This window comes from Aspergillus brasiliensis, assembly GCF_001889945.1.
Source record: "Aspergillus brasiliensis CBS 101740 unplaced genomic scaffold ASPBRscaffold_19, whole genome shotgun sequence".
Taxonomy (NCBI): Eukaryota; Fungi; Ascomycota; class Eurotiomycetes; order Eurotiales; family Aspergillaceae; genus Aspergillus; species Aspergillus brasiliensis.
In genome coordinates, this window is record NW_027137460.1 from 220,518 (window position 1) to 241,141 (window position 20,624).

Genomic DNA, 20,624 nt, shown 5'->3' on the forward strand with positions numbered 1-20,624 from the left:
AATGAGCAAGAGCAACCGAGATAAACAAGATGAGAAGGAGATAGAATGCTCAATGATGACAGGGAAGGAGCGGTTGGCGGGGAGAAGATTATACTATTAGTAGTAGTTGGAGTGGAGGTACCATCTATCCACGACGATTTTCCCAAGGAGGCATAATTAAAAAGACGCGTCCAGTTAAGGTGCGCGCGTTACGCGTGGCTTGATCTTATCACGTGATAAGATGCGAGGCTGACGCGGTGCGGCCAGTCACGTTTCTTCCCGTGGGGTTCTGCTCTTCTGCTCAGCTGTCCTGGCCTGACTTCTCAGGCGTGCTAACCACAGGGTCGGACCGCGTGATTATCCGCCTGTCCATCGGATGCTGTGAAGTGCGTCACCAATTCTACCTGACGGATAGCACCTAAGTATTAACACCGCGAATTCTGGTTGTTTGTGCTGCATTCCCTTGCACAATCTCCTGGTTTCTGGTTCACCAGTGCGGAGTCCCCTCGAAGATCTCTCCTCCATCGTTCTTATCTTCATATTCATCTATCTTGGAACTATCTCAACTTCATCTCTCCATCTTTGTTAATCACCGCCTAGCACTGACATTGCTGTTTGCAGCTGTTTGCATCACCTTGCCTGTCTTCGACCTTTCTGTTGGGACTCTTGCTGCATACACCCTCCTCCCATCACGGCGATCTCTTGTTTCCCCTCATCTTTCCTCCTTCGCATCGTCCTTAGATCCCTCCCAGTGCCGTGCGCCCTCCATGGAAGGCGACGTGGTAGCACAGTTCACCGAGATCACTGGCTCAAAGCCAGAGCTCGCTACCCAATATCTGCAGCTGACTGATTTCAATATCGAGCAGGCCGTACAGCTTTTCTTTGAGAATGGCGGTGCGCCACTGACTGATGATCCCTTACCATCGGCCTCCACGCCACAGCGAGCTTCTCATGCTGGCGGCTATGGAGATGAGTCCGGGGTAGTCAATCTCGACTCAGATGACGACGTCACAATAGATGAGTCTCGCTCTGCGCCTCGGAACGACCCATCGCACGGCGCTTTGTTCGAGGACGATGCGGCCATGGCTCGTCGCCTCCAAGAAGAGATGTACGGCGGAGGAGATGCCGAAGAGAACGTGCGTGCGCCGATGGCTCGTACGACAGAAACCTTGGTGGGGCCTGAAGCGGACTTTGACGACGGCGATATGCATGCCAGCATATTAGGTCAACTGCGTGCGCGCCAGCAGAGGAACAGTGAGCATTTCACCTTTCTCTTCCATCACTGCCCTTATCAGGTCACAACTAATCTTGCTCTTCCTTAGACCGCCCTGGCATCTTCAACCAGCGAGACACATCGATATGGTCTGGAGAAGACGACACCTCGGAACGTGAACGATTGGCCGCTGCAACCGGAGGAGCTTCTGAGGCGTCGAATAAGTCTAACATGCTAGCCGAAATGTACCGCCCACCCTTTGAAATTATGTCGAGGCTTCCGTGGGATCTGGCTCGTCAGGAAGGTCGCGACAATGAGAAATGGTTGATGGTTAATATTCAGGACCCCTCAGTCTTTGATTGCCAGGTTCTGAACAGAGACCTCTGGAAGGATGCGGGTGTTAAAGACACCGTTAAAGAGCATTTCATCTTCATGCAATATTCCAAGGACGACCCTCGCGCCGGACCGTATCTGCAGTACTACTTTCAGGCGAACGACATCTCGGATAATTATCCCCATATCGCGATTGTCGATCCCCGGACTGGAGAGCAGATGAAGGTCTGGTCGGGGCCTCCCGTGATCAAGGCGTCGGATTTTCTGATCCAAGTCCACGAATTCCTCGACCGATACAGTCTGAAGCACAACGTGAGAAATCCCGTGGCGAAGCGGAAGCCGGAGAAGAAAGAGAAGAGTATCGATGCCATGACTGAAGAAGAGATGATGGAGATGGCGATGAGAAACAGCCTCGGCGATGAGGTGTCGCAGGGCCCAAAGATGGAGGACCCCGACGATCTCACTCGCAGCACTGAAGACGTGAAGGGCAAGGGGCGGGCTGATGATGTTGAGATGGAAGAGACCGAACAACCTGAACATAGCGCCTTCTTGTCCATCCCGGACAATCGACCCCACACAGAGCCCCCTGCCGATCCTGCCACCACCACGCGCATTCAGTTCCGACACCCGTCTGGACGAGTGATTCGGCGTTTCGCTTTGACAGATCCTGTCCAGCGGATCTACGAATGGCTCAAGGCTGATCCGCCCTTGGCCGATAAAGCCGGCCTGGCGTTTGAGCTGAATGCCATGGGCCGCAATCTGATTGACTCGTTGGATCAGACCGTCGCCGATGCTGGACTGAAGAATGGAACGGTCATGATAGGCTATGTCGAGGAATAGACTGGGACGTGACGCGTTGAGGAAAGACTCGGAATGTCCAGGATGGAGCCCTAAGGAGCTGTCAGGACTGGGGCCTGTCGGTTCTTTCGGGTCGCTTCGCTCCTCTGAGGATGGATGCCTTTATTTACCACGGATGAGCATCTATCTTCCTGGAAGCAGAGCACCGACATCAGGACTACTGAAAGGTTCTTTTCAAACATGTAGATCGGGTCATGCTTTATCTAGTAATTGTCCTCTACCTGCGAGCCTGCATAAAGAGGAGACCTAATGGCTTCATGAGAAAGAAATATAAGAAGAATTAACAGGTTCATCCATGGTATGCCCTTTTCTCATTCAGGGCATTTCCCTATAAGTAGTAGTACTCGAGTTGGCGATAGGCAACTCGTGTCTTCACCGCCTGCCCAAGACAGGCATCCAGAGATGGTGGGGGTAATTTTAAAAACCAACCGGACTCACCGCCCAGCCAGAGACGACCCCGCGTTGCTCCTCAAGCCAATCAATCAGTGGCCGGTATTCGGGTGGGTATTTTTGGTAATCGCCGGTTTCCTGTTCCTGGTTTCGTTGGTTCCAACTTGTTCTCCAATTGTTATGGTTAGTTATTGTTGTTGTTGTTGTCGTCGTTGGTTCTTCTGCTGCTTCTGGTTCTCTTCTTCTTCTTGTTGTTGTTTACATGCAAGGGAATCAACTCCCTCCCTCCCAATTCTTCCATCTATTCCCACCTGCCTAGCTTAATCGCCTACGTACCTCATCCCTCCAGCCCTTGCGCCCTGTTCCTTTCCGTTTCAACCCACGCAAGGATCGGTGGCTGTACCCATTCTTCCTCCTCTCTTTCCCCCTCCGCCTCCCTCGGAGACACACAGACACTCCAGCCAGCAAACTGTCGGTTGCCGGTTGTCATCCCCAAAACAATCGTAGTCGAGCGTCAGCTTGTCTCCCCGATGCATTCTACCGAAATCCTAATTAGCATCTCTCCTTGAGCCGCAATCCCTGATTGATTGAACTGATCGATCTATTTCGGAAAATCATTCAATGTCTCCTTTCTCTACCTGTTTCCTATCTAAGCCCTACCTCCACCTCCTAGCCTAGCTTAGGCGATAGGTATGTCGCCCTTGATCCTCCACAACCGCCCGGGCGAAGCTGCCTCCCCATAATCCGATTCCTTATATGTTCTCGGTCTTCCGCGCATGTGATGCTCGCATCCCACCACAAATCTTCTCCGCTCGCTTCATGAGAGACGCTAATTGCCACTTGCAAAAGTGCTGCAGAACCGGGCGAGACGATTGACTTCTACATCCTTTTCCCGCCTGCGGTTAGTCACAGTCAAGATGGAAGGCCTAGTGGATCCGGAGACGATCTACATGAAGCAGAACTGCATCGGTACGTACTCGGGCATGGTGTGATTCATCTTGCCGCGCAATCAGACTCTCCTAACTCAGTCATACCGTGGCAGGCGGCGGGAGCTTCGGACGGGTCTATAAAGGGTATGTATGCTCAGGCACCTCTCTCATCTTGCTCTGATTGCGCATTATATCGAGGTCCTGTCGGCTTACACTGCCATTACTCGCAGCGTTGATAAGCGTACCGGTGCCTCTGTTGCTATCAAGATCATCGATGTCGAGAACGCCGAAGATGAGGTGGAGGATATCATTCAAGAAATTGCCATCTTGTCGGAACTCAATTCTCCTTACGTCACTCGATACCATGGGTCCTTCTTAAAGGGGTCCAGTTTATGGATCATCATGGAATTCTGTTCCGGTGGCAGTTGCTCTGATCTGATGCGCCCGGGAACCATCCCAGAGGAGTATATCATGATCATCATAAGAGAGCTACTCCGAGGGCTGGACTATCTACATAGCGATAAGAAGCTGCACCGAGATGTCAAAGGTACCACCTGATCCTGCTCGCCGTAATCCCCGCTTAATGGAGACTAATATCAGCGCCAGCTGCAAACATCCTGCTTACCTCGAACGGCCAAGTGAAATTGGCTGATTTCGGAGTTTCCAGTCAACTGTCAGCCACAATGACGAAGAAGAATACTTTCGTGGGTACCCCATTTTGGATGGCCCCGGAGGTGATTAAGCAATCTGGATACGACTACAAGGCCGATATCTGGTCCCTCGGAATTACTGCGATTGAGTTGGCGAACGGAGAGCCTCCTTACTCGGACATTCATCCCATGAAAGTATTATTCTTGATTCCCAAGAACCCCCCGCCCACTTTACAAGGCGACTACAGTAAAGCGTTCAAAAACTTTGTGGAACTTTGTTTGAGACGAGATCCCAGGGAGCGGCCATCCGCCAGAGAGCTGCTCGAGCACCCGTTCATCAAGAGAGCAAAGAAGACCACCTATTTGACCGAGCTAATTGAACGCTACGAGCGCTGGAACGCCATTCACGGGAATAGGGGGGCTGATGATGAAGACGTTCAGGAGCCTCCACCAAAGACTTCTCCTCCTGAGGATGAAGATGATCTGTGGGACTTTGGCACCGTGCGGCCGGCAGGGAGAGCACCCCCTCTCAAGACGATGAAAGAAGCGGACATGAATGCGAGAAGCCATGAGGCCAATGAGTGGAACATAAAAGACGAGCACCGTCGAGACATCTTACGGCCCAAGAGCAATATGCCTTCTACACCCCTGCAGACGAAGAACATGCCTAGCGCTATGCCCAAGCCATTGTCGCCCACCAAGGTTCCCTTACCACCTTCGCCCATCAAACACACATCAGATGTCACACCTCAGACACCTTCACACCTACAACAGCCGGTCTCACATCAACCAAAGGGGAGTCCCGGTAGCGACTACGATAGAGCTCTGCAACATGCTCTGGCTGAAGATCTGAGCTTCCTCCAGCTTGATCGCTCTCCAGGCCCTCCAACAGCTTTGTCGCAAGCCCGGGGTGCTCCCCCAGGCTTACAGGGATACCAAAAAGCTCCGCAATCACACCTGCCGGAAGTTCCATATTATCAAGGACGCCTGCCAGATCCACCGGCCTCAAATATGGCGAACCAGAACATTAGGCCTGCCACGGAGGCACATCCGCAGCGTCCAGTACATGCACAGCCACAAACACGGCTCCCTCCAGCACCAAGGCATATGTCACCGCCATCCCAACCACCACGGCCGCAGCAAGCGTTGCCACATGGTCCTCGGCCTACATCCTTGAGGCCCGATCCTCTCCACCTCAACACCACAACCGATGGGGCTCTGGATGAAAGGGTACGGGAGAGAGAGGCGAGCCAGGGTCAGATTCAGATGTCCCAGTCGAACGAAATCACAGCTTTGAATAGCGTGATACTACCTGCTCTCAAAGCAGCCATTCGTCGCCGGACGCGGCGCCTAGAGCTTATTTCACGTAACTCAACGAGCGAATATCAAACGCGTGAGGAGTATGTCCATGGAATGATGGAAAACCTGGTGGGCGATATCTGCGGCATGTTTACGAAGCTTGAACGATGGGACAACGAGGCACCTGTGGGAATGGGCGCCCAGGTGACCTCGTTCTTAGAGGGGTTCCTGGAAGAGATTCTTGTCCGAGTTGAGCCTTCTGACTCTGATTCAAACCCAGGCAGAGCTTAAGTGTTGCTCTGGTTTATACTAGCGCATAGCACGAGTGACTGACTAGTCTTACTTCTTGAGACTTTTGCTAGAATAACAGTCATCCCAATTACAGCGGGAACAGCCCATCTGCAGTGGGTCGAAGCTGAAACAGACTGGGCAGATACAGGATATTTGTCGCTACGGACGGACTAACTGAAACCGCTATTTTCACTACCATGGCAGCTATGCATTCCACCTTGGCTTTTGTGTGTCTTGGATTGACTCACATACCTTCATCTTTCTCGCGATACATCCTTCTCTCACACCCGTTCCTGAAACAGAACAAGGCTTGGTGGCGTTCATTTCAGAATTTGCACATTCTCTGCTCTTGGTGCTCTATTCACGATAGGGCACGCATCTCATGGATTGTTCGACTTGGATTCCTTGCTTCATCCCTTTCTCATCTCCACATTACTATCCTGGAATTTTCTGGGCTGGATCCATCTTTGACTTAGTGAGCAGGAGTTTGCCTACTGGAGCCCGGCCTCTGGTTATATTACGTCTCTGGGAGCACGACAATACTTTCAAGACTCATCTCTTCTCTCATTCTCGGTTTCCTTGTCGTATCTTCTTTCCTTCTTTTCCTTTTCTTTCTTTGTCTGCACTTGTAATGGTATCAGAACGATGTGGGGAGTTTATGGAAACTGTTCCTTGTTTGTCTATCAACTGTTCTCAGGGCACCAGAGTACCTAAGTAGTGTGTGCGTGTGTGTATGTGTGATAACTCGAAGAATGAAAATGACAGACATCCCGGCGATGCATTGATTGTCAAGATTGCATCACATCGTGAAACTCGTCATTCATTATCAATCGACATAAATTTATCACTGGAGGGTTTGATAGTACTATACAATCAAGCCAGCTAGTAACATGGACCAGTAGCCTCATGCCGTGCATAAATGCTGGACCACAGCTCAACGCCATTGCCAGCTCTCAGGCTTGATTGACATGTCTCAAGTAGCTGGATGACATGCCGAAGGAGAGTTACGCAAAGCTCTCCATCAAGTCCGCAGCATGGCTTGTGAAAGCGACCAATTGCCTTGAAAACGTCGCAAATCTTCAGATGACAGCTCTTCCTGAAGACATTCCTTCATCCACTCGGACGAAAAAGCCAGTCACTTTCTGGAGTGGGGATCAGATAATTCGTGATATTGAATTCATTGGCGTTAGAATGCGAGCCATCGACGTGATTCGTGTTGTTGCTGCTGCCACTGCCTGTCCCAGTCAATCCGTTGACTGACATGGGGTTGTTGACTGGGTCGCCGATATCCAGGCTCAGGATATCCGTAGCTCGGGCGGCAGGGACACGAGGGACATTGAAGAAGCCGAAGACGTCGAGGTATTCGAGCTCGTTTGGGGCGGGGTTTCTGACCGTCGCTGGTAGTGCAGAGGGCTGGCTGCCGGCTGGAGAGGTGCGGGGTTGTCGGGAGATGAGGAAGTCGAGGTCGAACGCGCAGCGGCGCATGTCTGCTAAGATCTTCACAGTGGATGGAGTGGCTCGTTCCGAGTCGGAGACACCGGATTGTTGGTATTCGCCGTATTCGTCGAGGACTCGCTGCAGGATTGAGCTGTAGCGCTCTGCGACTTTCCAGTGCTTTCCCATCTGGGCTAGGGTGTCGACGAAGAAGAGGATGTCGGGGCTGACGGTATGGGCTATTGTTGACCCGTGGACGAGGAGGAGCCGTGCAGATACCCAGAGGGTAAAGGCAAATGGGGGGCCTAGTTTGTCGAGCATGTTGTTGTCGACGACGAAACGGGTCACGGAGAGGATGTTGTCGACTGCAAGCAGGCATCGCTGGCTTGCGCTGTATGAGGGGGTGAAAATTGGAGATCGGGTGGTAGGGTACGCTGCCGAGGAATGAAGCCGGATAACCGCACTGTATGGAATAACCTTGTTTAGGATCCAGTAGTTCTTGATGCGATTGCATTATGACAGAATACTTACGTTTGGTAAGTGGCATGGAGCTGAACCCAGTCACAATGAATTCCCTTGGTGAACTTGGATCCATTGAACAACCGGGAGGAGTTCTCGTAAGCATATTCGGCTGGGAGGCCGAATTCCCAGGATGTTAACTCGCTGTCTAGCTTGCGGTATGTAGTCTGCCACTCCTCGACATCCGACAAAGCACCTATATCGACAGGCCTCTTCAAGAAAGCATGGATCCGAGAGAGAATGCCCAATACTTCGACATAGAGTCCAAAGCTACCGACATTCTCGGCACGACTCACGTAGTCAGCCCGATCACTCGAACGTTGGAACCATCTTGTTTCCACGGGTTGGTTCTTGAGGAAGTATTCATCTTTACATGGTAGTTTTCGGTCAATATCCTTATCGTCCAGAGCGAAATCAAAAGCGGTTGCAATGGTAGAATATCGGTCCAGGAAATACACCATCCAGAAGAGCCTCCGCCGGCTCTCATCTTCGATCCAAGATTCGGGCTCCGGAAGTGTTACCGCCCTCAGGGTATAGATGGATGGATAACTGGGAGCAATGAGTGAAGATTTAGCCTCCACGGCTAGTCCGAGCTGGACCACTGATCGTGTAATCAGCGCGAGCAGTTTCCATCCAGGAGGGCCGTTGGAAGACCCCACTAAGTCTAGGGCCAGGATCACCAAAGCCTGGAGAGCCTTGACTGATGAGTTCTCTAACCCATAGAGCAGGACTTTCTGTTTGGAAGAGTCATGGTATCGTTTGCGGTTTTGTTCGTTAAGCCGACTGTCGCTGGAAAAGCGAAGAGTGGTTGCAACTATAGCATAGAGCACTGTCCTATCCGCGTCTTCGAGAGGAGAGGGACCAAAGAATGTATCGAGGGTTGTGCGACGATGGAGAATGGGACACCAAGTATTTATGTGTTCAAAGTAGAGGTCCACCAGCGCATACAGAAGATCGTACGGGGGTAGATCGAGCTCTGGATCTGCCAGTAAATGTTCCTGGTTGGCGTACAGGTTGACCGGAACTTTTAGCGATGATTCATTCCCTGTATAATCATTGTCTTGTGAGGCATTATTCGATGAGCGCGGCACCGAAACTGGCGCAGACATTGCACTCGCCAGGTGATTTTGTAAGGTGTTCTTGACCGATATGTCCGAAGGACTGGTAATGGAAGGTTCAGATTGACGCGGTTGGGGAACGATAGATGGAGGATCATGGAAGTAGAAGGCATTATTGGGACTGGGACCCTGGGCCGTCTCTGATGGAGAGCTGTATGAGAAAGGTCCTTGGTGGGAGATATCATGGCTCCTAGTCGGCTGGCTCTGAATGATATGTGTCTCAATCAGGCGAGCCTGCGTTTGAATGACCTCTTCTAAGCGATCTGCATGCCTAGTGAGTAATAATTCAAGTGGATATCCCCAGAAACTTGCGACGCACCTAGCCTTTGTTCCAACTCCTTCCCATAACCTGCCCGTAGCCCGGGCTTTTTCCGCTCTTTGTATTCGCATAATTGGCCATTGCGAGAGCACCATCCACAGCTAGGCTGCGCTCGATCTGCGCATGTTAGCTTCTATACGTATGTAGTAAGGCTTAGAAGATGAGGGGGAGCCTCCGCATAGGTAGGGATACCTACCGCATTTGACCTTTCTTTGCTTACATAGCTCACATCTTAGTCCGTTAGCAGAATGGTCAAGGAAATGGCACCAGCCACAGCTCTCTTAGGCTGGGCATTCCAGATCGTGATGATTGAATCGGAACGCGGCCAATGATGCATAGCAGGATGGGTTCGTGTACGTACGACACTGTGAGGGGTCGTTTGCGTTTCAGCGCACGAGGGACGCTCGACCCATTCTGCGCGACACGATCATTTTCGCTATCGGCAGCGGACCAAGATTCATCCCCGCTGTGATCCCGTTCCAGATCGCCAGCAAGTCGGGATGGTGGTGGAGTCTGTCGAACAGAGACAGCTACAGCTGCTGCTGCAGCGTTCGGCATGGTACTTTAGCGAGTCCGGGGTTTTGTCGGGAGATAAGACAGGTCTAGCCACAGCAGTTTTCGATCAGCAGCAGCGACGAAGCATCCTGGCAGGAGGGGGGCGGAAATCGGTGAAATTGAACCGAATCGAGTTGCTAGCTTTCAGGGATTGTGCGAAGCGAGCGAAAGCGATAAAGAAATCCTAGGAGAAGAATAGGAAAGAATGAAAGAGACGAAGGAGCGTCAGGCTGGAATTGCTTTGAGCCAAGAAAATGGCACGGGGACCCCCGCAAATGATGGCTGGCTATGGCCACCTCCACAACCTTTTCTTCCGTGTGTGAGGAACCGGTTGGTCTGGGGAATTGGGGAACTCACTTTGGCCCTGAGAAAGACGACAATGTGGTCCGTTCACCCGTCCCAGCGTATTTCCAACCAAAACTTTCCCTTTTTCCCTTGTGATTCTGTTGGAGACACTCTCGGGGTAGCATTGCCCCGAGGCATACACCAGCCGAGGGGGAAAGTCTGCCGCTTGCCCCTCGAGGCCGAGTTGCTCGTATGCTTTCAAATATCCTCCATTTTCCCCTTGAGAAAGTTTATCTCTCTCTTACTTTTTTTCTTTTTCTTTTGCTTCTCATTCTCTAGAATCTTTTCGTGATCTCCTCGACACCCTATCTGCTGAACTACTGCCAACATGGGCTCTACCGGACAATTTCCCCGCATCAAGGAAATCCGCACCTTCATCATCGATGGAGTAGGATCTGGAGGTGATTACCACAATGTAAGCTCAACAGTATCTGGACAATTATAACCACATAACAGACCGCTAATTTTCATTCGTCTCAACAGGTCAAAGGAGGTCACTGGTTGATCGATAGCAATATCTCCACCCCCATGACTCGCTGGGCACAATACCGTGGCTCTCGCACATCATGGGGTATCAACGTCTTGGGCTCCTTCTGCGTCGAGATTGAAGCTACCGATGGGACCAAGGGATTTGCCACGGGATTCGGTGGTCCTCCGGCCTGCTGGCTGGTCCACCAACACTTTGAGCGCTTCTTGCTCGGTGCAGGTATGAGCTACCAGGCTGAGTCTCCTACGATGAGCCCGACACTAATCTGTATTCCCTCTACTAGACCCCAGAGATACCAATGACCTGTTCGAGAAGATGTACCGGGGATCGATGTTCTATGGCAGAAAGGGTCTCCCTGTTGCCGTCATCTCGGTGATTGACTTGGCCATCTGGGACCTTTTGGGCAAAATTCGCAACGAACCCGTTTACAAGCTCATTGGCGGTGCTACCCGGTCGCATTTGGACTTCTACTGCACTGGCCCCCAGCCTGCTTCGGCCAAGGCTATGGGTTTCTCTGGAGCCAAGGTCGCCCTGCCCCATGGCCCTGACGAGGGTACGGAAGGATTGTTGAAGAACATCGAGTACCTCCGCAAGCAGCGGGAATCTGTCGGTCCCAACTTCCCTCTGCGTGTCGACTGCTACATGTCTCTGAACGTTCCCTACACCATTGAGCTTGTCAAGCGTTGTGAGGCGGAAGGAATCAACATTGACTGGTGGGAGGAGTGCTTGACTCCGGATGACTTCGACGGTCATGCGCTTCTGAAGAGAGCCCACCCCACGGTCAAGTTCACCACCGGAGAGCACGAGTACTCGCGGTACGGTTTCCGAAAGCTCGTTGAGGGTCGTAACTTGGACATTCTGCAGCCCGACGTCATGTGGGTTGGTGGTATGACGGAGTTGCTCAAGGTCGCCGCTCTTGCCAGCGCCTACGACCTTCCTGTTGTTCCTCACGCATCTGGTCCTTACTCCTACCACTTTGTGGTTTCGCAGCCCAACTCCCCCTTCCAGGAATATCTCGCCAACTCTGCCGATGGACACACGGTTGAGCCCGTCTTCGGCAACCTCTTCCTCAACGAGCCCATTCCTACTAAGGGATACCTGGATGTTTCGATCCTGGACAAGCCGGGCTTCGGCCTCGAGCTCAACCCTGCTGCAGCTCTTATCCCAGCGGCTTCGATCCTCACCCCAGCGCCCCAGAAGGCATTGGCTGCTCCTGCTGAGAACCAGCAGGAATCTAACGGCACGGCTTGAAACAGTGTTTCGACGAAGATCTTAACGGCTCTCTTATAAGATGCTTGATGGCATATTTTTTTTTACCTGTGATAAGATTTAGCATTTCCTACGTATGTATACATGATTATTTCCTGTTTCAAATTTTTTTTCAGAACCATAGATAGGGGCAATGGAACAATCCTCAACATGAATCCTCCGGTGTGGGGTAAATGCCGAATGTGGGGGTGGTCTCGGGGTAACAATCCCACGAGAAGCCCGAGAGCGACTCCACTCCAGCGTAGCTTTACTCTTTTGCTATCTTTGTAATTGAATCTCCCCGGCGGGGTTGACCAGAAATATCAGCACATAGACGAGTACTTGATTCAGGACTAAAGCTCGCATTATCCCTTAATTCAGATTCTCAAATTCCTCCCGAGTCATCCCCCAATCGACCATCAATCAGAAAGCAACAACAAGAACAACTATCACAAGAATGCCTCTTCCCCAGATCCTAGTCGGCAAAGTCGCCGCCATCACGGGCGGTTTGACCGGTATTGGCAGGGTAAGACAGATACAGACACAAGAAACAAGAGAAAAATAATCACAAGGAATCCCCAATGTGTGCGAATTCTAACAGATGATCTTTCTTTTCCTAGGCCATCGCCCTCGAATACCTCCGCCACGGCGCCAAAGTAGCCGTAAACCACCTCGGCGGATCCAAAGAAGAGCCCCTCATTGAAGCAATGCGCAAAGACGTATCTGAGGTTATCGGAGCCAGCAACGACAGCGAGCAGAGCAGCAGGTTCCTCCTGGTCGCAGGCGACGTAACACAGCCCGAGACTGGACGGGAGTTCGTGGCGAAGGCCGTGGAGGCCTTTGGACGACTCGATGTGTTTGTGAGTAATGCGGGAGTGTGCAAGTTTGAGGAGTTTCTCGAGTAAGTCGTTACCCACCCCTCCCTCTCTCCCTTTGTAACTTCCTCTCTATTTTTTGTCTACGTTCTGAAAAGAGCCCAATTCTAAATGAATGCCTTTATGTTGATTGGCCTGCGGTGTATAGAGTCGACCCCCCTCTCCTCGGCCACACCATCAACACCAACCTATCCGGCGCGTTCTGGGCAACGCAAGCAGCAGCACGACAGATGGCGCTGGCGCAATCGCCGCCTGGTGGCTCGATTATCGGGATCAGTTCCATCTCTGCGCTTGTCGGGGGTGGGCAGCAGACGCATTACACGCCCACGAAGGCGGGTGTGCTGAGTCTGATGCAGTCGTGTGCGGTTGCGTTGGGCAAGTACGGCATCAGGTGTAATGCGCTGCTGCCGGGGACCATCCGGACTCAGCTGAATGATGAGGATATGAGTGATCCAGTGAAGAGGACGTATATGGAGGGGAGGATTCCGTTGGGACGGTTGGGCCAGCCGCCGGATTTGGCGGGGCCGGCGGTGTTTTTGGCTTCTGAGGAGTTGAGTGGTTATGTGGTAAGTTTGATTCCTTGATATGGGTTTGTGATTTGTGAAGAGGGTAGTACTAATGTGATTTGGATAGACTGGAGCGCAGATACTCGTGGATGGTGGGCTTTTTGTGAACCTTCAGTAACTCACTCCAAACAATGATGTGATATTATAATGATGATGGTATCTTTGATGTGAAAATACTTTGGTCGTGGCGATCACTGAGTGTACATACATACATACATACTTCTGGCATATGAATTTGCATAAAGACTGTCTAAATATCAATGCCATATGCTTTGACTGCAACTCCACCCCATACACCCTCCTTCTGCTCCTGGGACAAGCCTCTCTTCTCCAAGATGCCCTCTACCACCCTCTTCCACCGTCTCCAGGCAACTGCACTGCCACCTCCACCCACATTACACACCGGCCAGTCCGACCCAAACATGACTCTGTCCGGCCCGAACGCATCAAAGACCACATCCGTCCATAGCTGGACCTGGTCGACTAGAGAAGCAATATCTGGCTCCGATTCCGCCGTCAGCGGAGGAAGCTCCGAGAAACCACCGGAAAGCTTCATATACGCTGTCGGATGCTGTGCCATGGCTGTGATCAGAGAGCTCCACTCCAGGAAGTCAGGATGCGTGGCTATCGAGTCGGGCGAGGTGTACGGAAGACGAAGGTTGGGCTTGCACAGGTGGTCTGTAGAACAGCTCAGCTCGTTAGCAACAAAGCAAATCACAACAACAGAAGCAGAAAGTTGATGGATGGATGGAATGAATGGATGGAATGAACATACTAATAACAATTTTGATCCTATCCTTCTTGTCCCCTACCCCCTGATAAACCTTGTTCATCATCTCCGCCGCCTCCCTCAACTGCCAAAGACCACCTTGACGCGCATCCACCCCCAGATCAAACGCCAACTGCTGCTGTCCCAGCCACTTCAACCCATCAATGAAATCAGGCTGTAGCATGACACCACTCGGCTTATCCTGAACGAGATACCGCACTCCGCGGACCTTCTTGAATACTTCTTCTGAGCGAGTTCTCTCTTTCACTAGAGACATGTACTTCTCTAGTGCTGCAGGACCCCCAGGGACAGGTGCCCACGGCACCATGCCCAGACAGAGTTGGCGATCTACATCCTTGTGTCCTTCGCCGGGAATAGGGTCCCCGGTGATGATGCGGGCAATGAAGGAGACTTCGTCAAGGGCATGGGACCAGCCACGGTTGGGATCGGACTCTTCAATTGAGGAGACCCGGTCGGTCTCGAGGAAGATAAAGCCCCGGAGGTAGAGAGGATCTGCTGCTGCTGCTGCTGTTGTAGTTGTTGTTACGGGGGATGTGGGAGTGGAGGCTGTTGCGAGGCGATATTCGTCGACTGAGTGCTGGGATCCTAGAGGACTGGAGGGGGTATACCAAGCCAGCGTGGGGAGATGTGATGCTGGGAAGAGATGGATGTGGGAGTCGATGATCGGGGTTGGCATTGTTGGGAAATGTTTCTTTCTTTTGGTGCTTGTGAGGGGTTAAAGTGGTGATAACTTCCCGAGAATGCGGGGTTGAGTAGTACTTCCTGGGATGGATGAAGAAAGGGAAGATAGTGAGGACTACAGGATTGAAGCAGAGACTTGTCAATCACTAGCATACAAGTGAGAACTGAGTAGCTATCGAAGGAGGGAAACTAGTAATTCAGCTCTAGTGGACATCATGCAATTCGAGTCAGCAGGGAGGGGATGGTCGGGGAGGCATTAGCCCGAGCGCTGGCAGGCCAGAATCCCATCTGCGACCAACCAATCTTCTCTTTTTCACTCTTTGCTTCCCTCTCGCACTGGCCAGACTCCTTGGCAAATACTGAGGACCTTCGGCAGCTCCAGTAAACAGATTTCTTATATATATACCGGGGTACTAACAGCTCTGGGCTTGTCCGACCTTGTGCTCGATAGTTTTGTGTTCTTCATCTCCACGACTGAACCACAATTTTCGGGCAGTCCGTGGATCCTCGCCAATCACACTCCGCGACAGATACGATCTGACTTCTAAAATGCGGGGTTCATTCAACGAGGATGCCTAGGTAGAAGTGGCGCAAGTGATGGCTTCTCGTTTTACTGGCACTTGGCAGATGATGTTCTCTGGATGATGCCAAAAACAAAAATAAGAAAAAGAGGGGTTCGGTGGATGACAATGTGACTCGCCTCCAGCTCGTGCCTCGGTTACGGCTACTTGCGAACCTCCATTGCTTCTTCCTTCCCAGTGAGGCCGCGAATCGATTATCCACACCAGCATGCGATGGGCGGTTCTTGGCCCGTCTCAACAATGATCCATCAGGATGATCCCAGTCCGTTTAGCGCGTCGACTGGGTCCCCCAGTGATAAAGAGATGCGGCACCCTTGATCTGCAGGCTCTGAGTCTCGCTCCTCGCACTACTCTTCTTCATCATCCCTCCTTCCTCCCCGTGCAACACCGAAGATATCTGAACACTACGAAGATGACTAGGTCTGTTGATGATGCCAATGGCGGTGCCGCTGTGCTGGAGATCCCGGCAAAGCAGAAGGCTGCCATCTATGACCAGCCGGGAACTGTCTCCACCAAAGTCGTGGAGATAGATGTGCCCGAGCCTGGTGCGGGGGAAGTCTTGATCAATCTGTATGTGGTGTAGCCTCTTCTATCCCCGATCGGACATGATGTATATTCAGTCAACGAGTACATCCGTCAGTCTAACGGCGAATTGTAGGACCCATTCGGGCGTCTGTCATTCCGATCTGGGAGTGATGACCAACACCGTAAGTATATAGGCGTCCCTCTACATCAAGCACCCTTCTAACTCGTCCAGTGGAGGTCCCTTCCTTACCCCACACAGCCAGGCCAAATTGGCGGCCACGAAGGTGTCGGTAAGATCGTTAAGCTTGGCCCAGGAGCCGAGTCTTCCGGTCTGAAGATCGGTGACAGGGTAGGAATCAAATGGGTCGCCAGCGTATGCAAGAGCTGCGGTGCGTATACGGTCATCTTGGCCCCATAATCGCAAGCAGGCCTATACTGACGATGCCAATTAACAGAACCATGCCATGCGGGCGCCGACGGAATCTGCTTCAAGCAGAGGGTTTCCGGATACTACACCCCCGGCACATTCCAGCAATACGCCCTAGGCCCGGCCAACTACGTGACGCCAATCCCGGACGGCCTCCCATCAGACGAAGCCGCACCGATGCTCTGCGCCGGCGTGACCGTCTACGCCGCCCTCAAGCGTAGCAACGCCCGACCAGGCCAATGGGTCGTGATCTCCGGCGCTGGCGGTGGCCTAGGCCACATAGCCGTGCAACTAGCAAGCAAAGGCATGGGGCTCCGAGTGATTGGAGTCGACCACGGCAGCAAAGAAGAACTAGTGAAGGCCTCCGGTGCTGAGCACTTCGTCGACATCACCAAGTTCCCATCCGACGACAAGGGCCAAGCCATTGCGGACCATGTCAAATCCCTCGCCGGTGGCCTGGGAGCTCACGCCGTGGTCGTGTGCACCGCATCCAACGCAGCCTACGCCCAGGCAGTACCATTTCTGCGCTTCAACGGTACCCTCGTGTGCGTGGGCATCCCTGAGAACGAGCCGCAACCTATTGCGACCGCATTTCCTGGGCGTATGATCGCTCAACATTATACCATTACCGGGTCGGCGGTGGGTACGCAGAGAGACGCAATCGAGACGCTGGATTTCGCGGTGCGGGGAATCATCAAGGCCCATTTCCGAACGGAGAAGATGGATGCATTGACGGGCGTTTTCGAGGAGATGAGCCAGGGGAAGTTGCAGGGGAGGGTTGTTCTCGATTTGTCTTGATGGGATCGTCTGTGTCTGTCTGTGTCTTTGTGCTGGGGCTATTTTCGGAGTTAGTTAGCTGGTCAATTCAACAAACACGATGATGTCTGAATGAATACACCCAAAGAAGACACGATCAAGTAAAAACCAGTAAGACAAATGATGGTTTCATGACCAGACGAACAAAGACTGACAGACCACGACCACATAGACAGCAAGTAAGTAGTATGCGAATGAACGAACACAAAGGACTCACTCGCCCACCCAAGTAACCACCATAAAAAAAAGATGACAAAAATAGTCAGTCCAAAAGGAGAAAGAAGAGAAGTGAGGAAAGAAAAAGATAAAGAAAAAGGAACAAAAAAGAATGACCGACGCAGGACTCGAACCTGCAATCTCTTGATCCGTAGTCAAGCGCCTTACCATTGGGCCAGCCGGCCAATTGATGAAAATTTGGTGTTGTTTTTGGCCAGATAAGCCGGTACTAAATGCAGTCCTCGTTTCTCGATTCCGGCGGTGGGGAGGGGCGGTAACTAGCTAGTTAACTAATGGTCAAGCCGACCCTGGTATTCTTTTAAGAGAGAGATTGAGATTAGAAAAGAATGGTATTTTCCATGCTGAAAGTTTCTTTGTTCATAGGTCGTGGGAGATTATGTCTCGCGCGATTGAATAACGGGGGGGAGAATGATCGGGGATTTTACGGAGGATCATCTGTAGGGTAGTATTTATTGAAGTTTATCTAACTACTAGTTAGTACGTAGTGCTACTAGTACGGGATGTGGTGGCATCATGTTCAACTAGTTCTCTTTTTGTGTGCACAGCAGTTTCTGTGTATGGGTTGACGATGAAAAAGGACCAGGGTTTTGATGATTAGTTGGAACTGGACGGAAAAATCTTCACTATGGCGATTTCATGAGCTCATTCGTGGGGAATTAACAGACGACTCGAAGGGATTGATTACCCAAAACGGACCTTTTCAAGGCTGCATTTTTGATGGTAGATAACTTCATAACTACGTACTGCTGTGCAATCCCTGCCCAAACGACGACTACTACTGAGTACCAAGTCTACGGGCCAGAGTACCGAGCAGCTGGGAAGGAGGGTCTCACTCAGACATGGGCATGTACAGAGTTGAAAAGAAAAACAGTAGGACATGTGAAACTTTATCCGGGAGGAGCTTATTGGCCTAGCTGCCAGAAGTACACGGCCCCGACGTCATAAATTGGGCCTGGAAAGGGCGCGCTTTGCTTCGGGGAATACCCATCCAGCGAATTCAATGATACCACAGAAAGAGTAGATCTGGAATGGGTAGTCGGGTGCGAGGGAAAACCAGAGCTGTTGTCCCTTGCTTAATGGCCGGTTTGGGGATGATAACCTTGGTGCTAGGGCGGCCGTTCGGAATTTGAACCGTTCCCTCGGGTCCTGAAGCACGCAGTAAGTGGTAATAAGGTTGGGTCGATCATGCCAGGACACATTCCTCTGGTACGAATGCAACCATGGGACTGTCTGGGAGCTGCTTTGGTGCTTGTGTCACATCCCGCTAACAAAGTTGGACAGGTACCGTGGTAGCTGATGGCGGTGCTTGTTTCTCCTCGCAAAAGGGACAAAGCTGGCGTTGAAAGAGGCAAAAGGCAAAAGCTGTCACGTCATGGGAAAAAGTACCGACGCCAGGCCAGCTGCTCAGCTGGACTAGGGAGAATCGGTGTAGCTTAGCTTATCTATCAGGTTAATCATATTGAAACAGTCTCGCGCTTCGCAATGCAAACAGTGGTGTATAGTACGTATCAATGACAAAGCCGCCCCAACCATGCAATAACCCAAAATGAACTCGTAGCCCCTCCAAAGTAGGGGAATGAAACTCTGAGATTCCTCATCGTGTGCGCTTGCTGTAGCCCCGACTCGTAGACGAAGACGGTCGCTTTTGACCAGCATTAGCAATGGGCGACTCCGCAGCACGTATCAACGCATCGAGTCTCAGTATATAGGCCTTGGGTGCTCGGTCCACTTCAATTCGGTGTAGAATAGTCTTCAACCTGCCCACGAACTGATGTAGAGCCATTGCAGGCACATGCTCTAAGGCATCGAGGATAAAATATTCACCAGTTTCATCGGCCTTGCCAATAAGCTGATGGAAGAGATTGCGTTGATCCTCGTCCTCCCCGTGGAATGTCACTCGACCACATTCGTTCCCCTCCAACGCATCCTTATTACGGCCGCAAATGTCCTCCAGCAATGTGACCAGGGTCTTCGCAGCCCCTTCCATGCCGTGCGGTGCTCGAGCGATGATGTTTTCCCGGACGCGGTCGACGTTCTCTTGGATTTCCAGAATGACACTCTCCACGTCCATGTCTCCGGCCTCATCTGAAGCTTGTGCCGTTAGGCAGTAGCGGTCGAACTCTGCTAGTAGCTTCCGCAATCTCTGATGCACTTTGTCAAAGAAGATTACCGCGCACGCTGCAATGGGCATCGCCTTGCAGAGGCTGGAGTATACTCCGTCATCGTGCACTGCGAGCCGAAACATCGTGGCTTCAAAGTCTCCTTGTACAACACACTGTTCGGGGGTACGCGACTGTCCATCATCATCAAGAAGATCGAGGCGGAAGTCCTCAGGTAGTATCACCGTACTGAAGGCCGACATGATGTCCCGGACCATATCCTGTCGGCTCATTCCCCCCTCGGCTTCGGAGCGAACATATTGCCAACTCAGCTGATCCGCAATGGTCTCCAGCTTGCCATCCAGCAGTTGTTCAACGCGACCAAAGTTCGGAAGACGTCCATCGCTCGACAGAAGAATGTCGGAGGGAGGCGGTTGAGGGATGAAGCAGCCATGAAGCTGATCAAGAAGCCACTTTCACTGGGTGTTAGGATGCCGGAAGAGAAAGGAAAATTTTACTCAAGGTGGGGGCATGAGGTTGCTCACGAAAATGTGTTGGCAGGCCACGTTGGGTTTGCCTGAGAAGGTCGAGCAGGTGCACGTATACCCTTCTGAACCGAGATGAACTCGGGGCTGCTCAATGAATTGGAAATCAAACCCTGTTCGTGTCGTACAGCAGCTGACTACCTTGAACTGACTCGTTAGCCCAACGAGAGCCCTGGCTTCAGTGTCGGAGTCAAGCCTGGCGAGATCATAGGTGATGCCCGACTTTCCTCGTACGGATGAAGACGCCGCTGAATCCCCCTCCTCAGCATTACTATCTTCACTTTCGCTTCTCAAGAGTTCGCTGCTGTCGCTATCGTCTGTGTGTGGCTCTTTCTCGGACTGGGAGCGTGTCGTCGGCATGTCACCAGTTATTGAAAGGCCGTGAAACTGTTTGGTGGGAGCAGACATTGAGTGTTATATGACGATAGGTTTTACTTGTGGCTTGAGTGTCCCCTGGCTAGGATTTGTATTTGTTGGCCTCCAACGGCGAGACCGGTCAGTTTATATAGAGTTTG

At 51.8% G+C, this 20,624-nt stretch overlaps 8 protein-coding genes and 1 non-coding gene across 9 annotated transcripts; 5 read left to right on the top strand and 4 right to left on the bottom strand.

Moving 5' to 3' along the window:
* Nucleotides 1-330: 330 nt before the first annotated feature.
* ASPBRDRAFT_48666 (DNA-protein crosslink repair co-factor UBX5) lies at nt 331-2,687 on the top strand. Its single transcript, XM_067626137.1, has 2 exons — nt 331-1,233; nt 1,302-2,687. The coding sequence occupies exons 1-2, from the start codon at nt 747-749 to the stop codon at nt 2,363-2,365; spliced, it is 1,551 nt and encodes a 516-aa protein (XP_067473965.1). The 5' UTR covers nt 331-746; the 3' UTR covers nt 2,366-2,687.
* Nucleotides 2,688-3,690: 1,003 nt separating this feature from the next.
* On the top strand, nt 3,691-5,942 carry ASPBRDRAFT_34839 (putative Ste20-like serine/threonine protein kinase; the record flags this gene model as incomplete). Its single annotated transcript, XM_067623278.1, has 4 exons — nt 3,691-3,742; nt 3,816-3,846; nt 3,933-4,249; nt 4,309-5,942. The coding sequence occupies 4 exons, from the start codon at nt 3,691-3,693 to the stop codon at nt 5,940-5,942; spliced, it is 2,034 nt and encodes a 677-aa protein (XP_067473966.1).
* Nucleotides 5,943-7,052: 1,110 nt separating this feature from the next.
* On the bottom strand, nt 7,053-9,992 carry ASPBRDRAFT_188097 (putative C6 transcription factor; the record flags this gene model as incomplete). The annotated part of the gene is made up of 5 exons (XM_067620115.1): nt 9,694-9,992; nt 9,529-9,563; nt 9,333-9,449; nt 7,908-9,276; nt 7,053-7,839 (listed from the first exon to the last, which is right to left on the bottom strand). The coding sequence occupies exons 1-5, from the start codon at nt 9,888-9,890 to the stop codon at nt 7,053-7,055; spliced, it is 2,505 nt and encodes an 834-aa protein (XP_067473967.1). The 5' UTR covers nt 9,891-9,992.
* A 568-nt stretch (nt 9,993-10,560) lies between these two features.
* On the top strand, nt 10,561-11,970 carry ASPBRDRAFT_59515 (L-rhamnonate dehydratase; the record flags this gene model as incomplete). The annotated part of the gene is made up of 3 exons (XM_067628067.1): nt 10,561-10,647; nt 10,716-10,938; nt 11,003-11,970. The coding sequence occupies 3 exons, from the start codon at nt 10,561-10,563 to the stop codon at nt 11,968-11,970; spliced, it is 1,278 nt and encodes a 425-aa protein (XP_067473968.1).
* Nucleotides 11,971-12,424: 454 nt separating this feature from the next.
* Nucleotides 12,425-13,526, top strand: ASPBRDRAFT_200719 (SDR family NAD(P)-dependent oxidoreductase; the record flags this gene model as incomplete). The annotated part of the gene is made up of 4 exons (XM_067621471.1): nt 12,425-12,493; nt 12,588-12,868; nt 12,991-13,408; nt 13,476-13,526. The coding sequence occupies 4 exons, from the start codon at nt 12,425-12,427 to the stop codon at nt 13,524-13,526; spliced, it is 819 nt and encodes a 272-aa protein (XP_067473969.1).
* A 132-nt stretch (nt 13,527-13,658) lies between these two features.
* On the bottom strand, nt 13,659-14,874 carry ASPBRDRAFT_137311 (uncharacterized protein; the record flags this gene model as incomplete). The annotated part of the gene is made up of 2 exons (XM_067618880.1): nt 13,659-14,086; nt 14,184-14,874. 2 exons carry the CDS (start codon nt 14,872-14,874, stop codon nt 13,659-13,661), a joined length of 1,119 nt encoding a protein of 372 aa, XP_067473970.1.
* A 998-nt stretch (nt 14,875-15,872) lies between these two features.
* On the top strand, nt 15,873-17,210 carry ASPBRDRAFT_59518 (zinc-dependent alcohol dehydrogenase; the record flags this gene model as incomplete). The annotated part of the gene is made up of 4 exons (XM_067628068.1): nt 15,873-16,030; nt 16,119-16,167; nt 16,218-16,374; nt 16,441-17,210. The coding sequence occupies 4 exons, from the start codon at nt 15,873-15,875 to the stop codon at nt 17,208-17,210; spliced, it is 1,134 nt and encodes a 377-aa protein (XP_067473971.1).
* Nucleotides 17,211-17,557: 347 nt separating this feature from the next.
* On the bottom strand, nt 17,558-17,629 carry ASPBRDRAFT_t258. The gene has a single exon. It is a non-coding gene; the product is annotated as a tRNA-Arg (tRNA).
* A 1,430-nt stretch (nt 17,630-19,059) lies between these two features.
* ASPBRDRAFT_59519 (uncharacterized protein) lies at nt 19,060-20,517 on the bottom strand (the record flags this gene model as incomplete). The annotated part of the gene is made up of 2 exons (XM_067628069.1): nt 19,060-20,037; nt 20,110-20,517. 2 exons carry the CDS (start codon nt 20,515-20,517, stop codon nt 19,060-19,062), a joined length of 1,386 nt encoding a protein of 461 aa, XP_067473972.1.
* Nucleotides 20,518-20,624: the final 107 nt, after the last annotated feature.

Excerpts from the sequence above, each read along its gene's own strand:
- ASPBRDRAFT_48666 (XM_067626137.1), top strand. The coding sequence starts at position 747 with ATGGAAGGCGACGTGGTAGCACAGTTCACCGAGATCACTGGCTCAAAG. Across the intron at positions 1,234-1,301 it reads TGCGCGCCAGCAGAGGAACA|ACCGCCCTGGCATCTTCAAC; the intron begins GTGAGCATTTCA and ends GCTCTTCCTTAG.